Here is a 2,106-nt window from a genome sequence, read left to right on the forward strand (position 1 = left end):
TGTTTATATTAATTAACCAACCAACCATCCATCCAATCAACCAATCAGTCAATCAAAAAACCATCCAACTAATAAATCTTTTATTACAAATCAACCATTCAATCAATCAACCAGTAAACTAACCAACCAGTCAATCAACCAATCGACCAGCCAGTCAATCAACAAATCAACCAACCAGTCAATCAACCAATCAATCAATCAATTAATCAACAACCAATTAGCCAATCAATCAATCACCTAATCAATCAACGAACCAATCACCAAACAACCAACTGACCAACCAACCAACCATCCAGCAAACCGACCTAAAAATTTTGGACATGCAAAAAAATTTCCGCGGACGCTGTCCATACGAGCCAGACTCCAACTTCACCAGTGTATATGCAAGTCCGTTGTCATTTTTTATTATATCTTTGTTATCATATTTTTGTTATTATATCTTTGTTATCGTATCTTTGTTATTATATCTTTGTTATTATATCTTTGTCATTATATCCTTGTTATTATATCTTTGTTTTTATCTTTATTACTATATCTTTGCTGCTACATTATTGCTACAATATCTTTGTAATTAGTTTATTACAATTTTGTAACTAAATCTTTGTTATAACAATAATTCTATGTTATAATTATTTATTTATAATTATTGATAATTATAGTTGTAATAATTATTATTCCAAATTATTCCACAGCCATGCGCAAACCAATTGAAGTCAGTTTCATACTTTCTGCAACGATGTTCGACTTCGGGATGGCGAATTCCATTTTGCTACGGCCGAGGTTGTACGTCAGTGAGCTTGGAAATTATTTTCAAGATGGCGGTAGCCCCATTCAAGATGGCGGCAGCCCTTTTCAAGATGGCGTCGACAATGGCGGGAATGATGGTGATAATTATAAAGAGCTTCTACGGACAGAGTACGATTTTTTGAATGGTTGGTTGGCTGGCTGGCTGGTTTGTTGGTTGGTTGAATAGTTGATTGATTGGTTGGTTATTGATTGATTGATTGATTGATTGGTTGATTGATTGATTGATTGATTGATTGATTGATTGATTGATTTATTGATTTGCATAGTGAACGAGCGAGTGATTAATTGAACTAATTATTTCTATACTTGTAAAACCAATGTGTTGAGTGAGACAGTGTTCGTTTAAAGAAAAAGGTAACAGCAACAACATCAACATCATCCACAACAACATCAACATCAACAACAACAACATCATCAACAGCAACAACAACAACAACAACAACATCAACTACAACAACAACATCAACTACAACAACAACATCAACAACAACAACATCATCAACAACAACATCAACAGAAGCACAGTTCGTTGGAACGTTTGACATCGGTGACTTCATCTACGTCTTCTTCAGAGAACTTGCCCACCAGAGTGTATTTACCGTTCATTCTAGAGTTGCTAGAATATGCAAGGTTAGTTGGTTGATTGATTGGTTGGTTGATTGATTGGCTAGTTGATTAATTCATTGATTGGTTGGTTGGTTGGTTGGTTGTTTGATTGATTGGCTGGTTGATTGGTTGGTTGGTTAATTGTTTAATTGACTGGCTGGTTGATTGGTTGATTGTTTGATTGATTGGCTGATTGATTGGTTGGTTAGTTGGCTGATCAGTCAGTTCGTTAATTTTCATCGTGATCATCATCAACAATTTCAAGATCATTACTATCACCACCACCATCATCATTCCATCATTATTGTAATCACCGGCAGGGTGACATGGGGAATGGTGAAAACAGGTTCACCACCTTCGTGAAAGCCCGCCTCAACTGCTCAGTCATTAAGAACGAAGTGGCGTTTCGATTCGATGAAATTTGTAAGTTGTGGTTGGTTGGTTGATTATGATTGGTTGATTTGGTTGGTTGATTTTGATTGGTTGATTTGGTTGGTTGATTTTGATTGGTTGATTTGGTTGGTTGATTTTGATTGGTTGTGGTTGGTTGAATTTGATTGCTTGATTTGGTTAGTTGTGGTTGGTTAGTTGTGGTTGGTTAGTTGTGTTTGGTTAGTTGATTGTGATTGAGTAGTTTGTTCTTTGATTGGCTGGTTGGCTGGTTGATTGACTGGTTGGTTGATTTGTTTGGTT

General features: G+C 35.8%; 1 protein-coding gene across 1 annotated transcript in view; it reads left to right on the top strand.

The window, feature by feature from the left end:
- Nucleotides 1–320: 320 nt before the first annotated feature.
- HELRODRAFT_175390 (hypothetical protein) overlaps nt 321–2,106 on the top strand; it is a gene marked incomplete at both ends in the record, with an annotated part of 7,048 nt that continues 5,262 nt past the window's right edge. The window contains 4 exons of the mRNA XM_009022817.1: nt 321–387; nt 693–884; nt 1,325–1,398; nt 1,734–1,836. Coding sequence (XP_009021065.1) covers nt 321–387; nt 693–884; nt 1,325–1,398; nt 1,734–1,836 — 436 coding nt within the window. The remainder of the gene's footprint in view (nt 388–692; nt 885–1,324; nt 1,399–1,733; nt 1,837–2,106) is intronic.

Source organism: Helobdella robusta, assembly GCF_000326865.2.
Source record: "Helobdella robusta unplaced genomic scaffold HELROscaffold_33, whole genome shotgun sequence".
Taxonomy (NCBI): Eukaryota; Metazoa; Annelida; class Clitellata; order Rhynchobdellida; family Glossiphoniidae; genus Helobdella; species Helobdella robusta.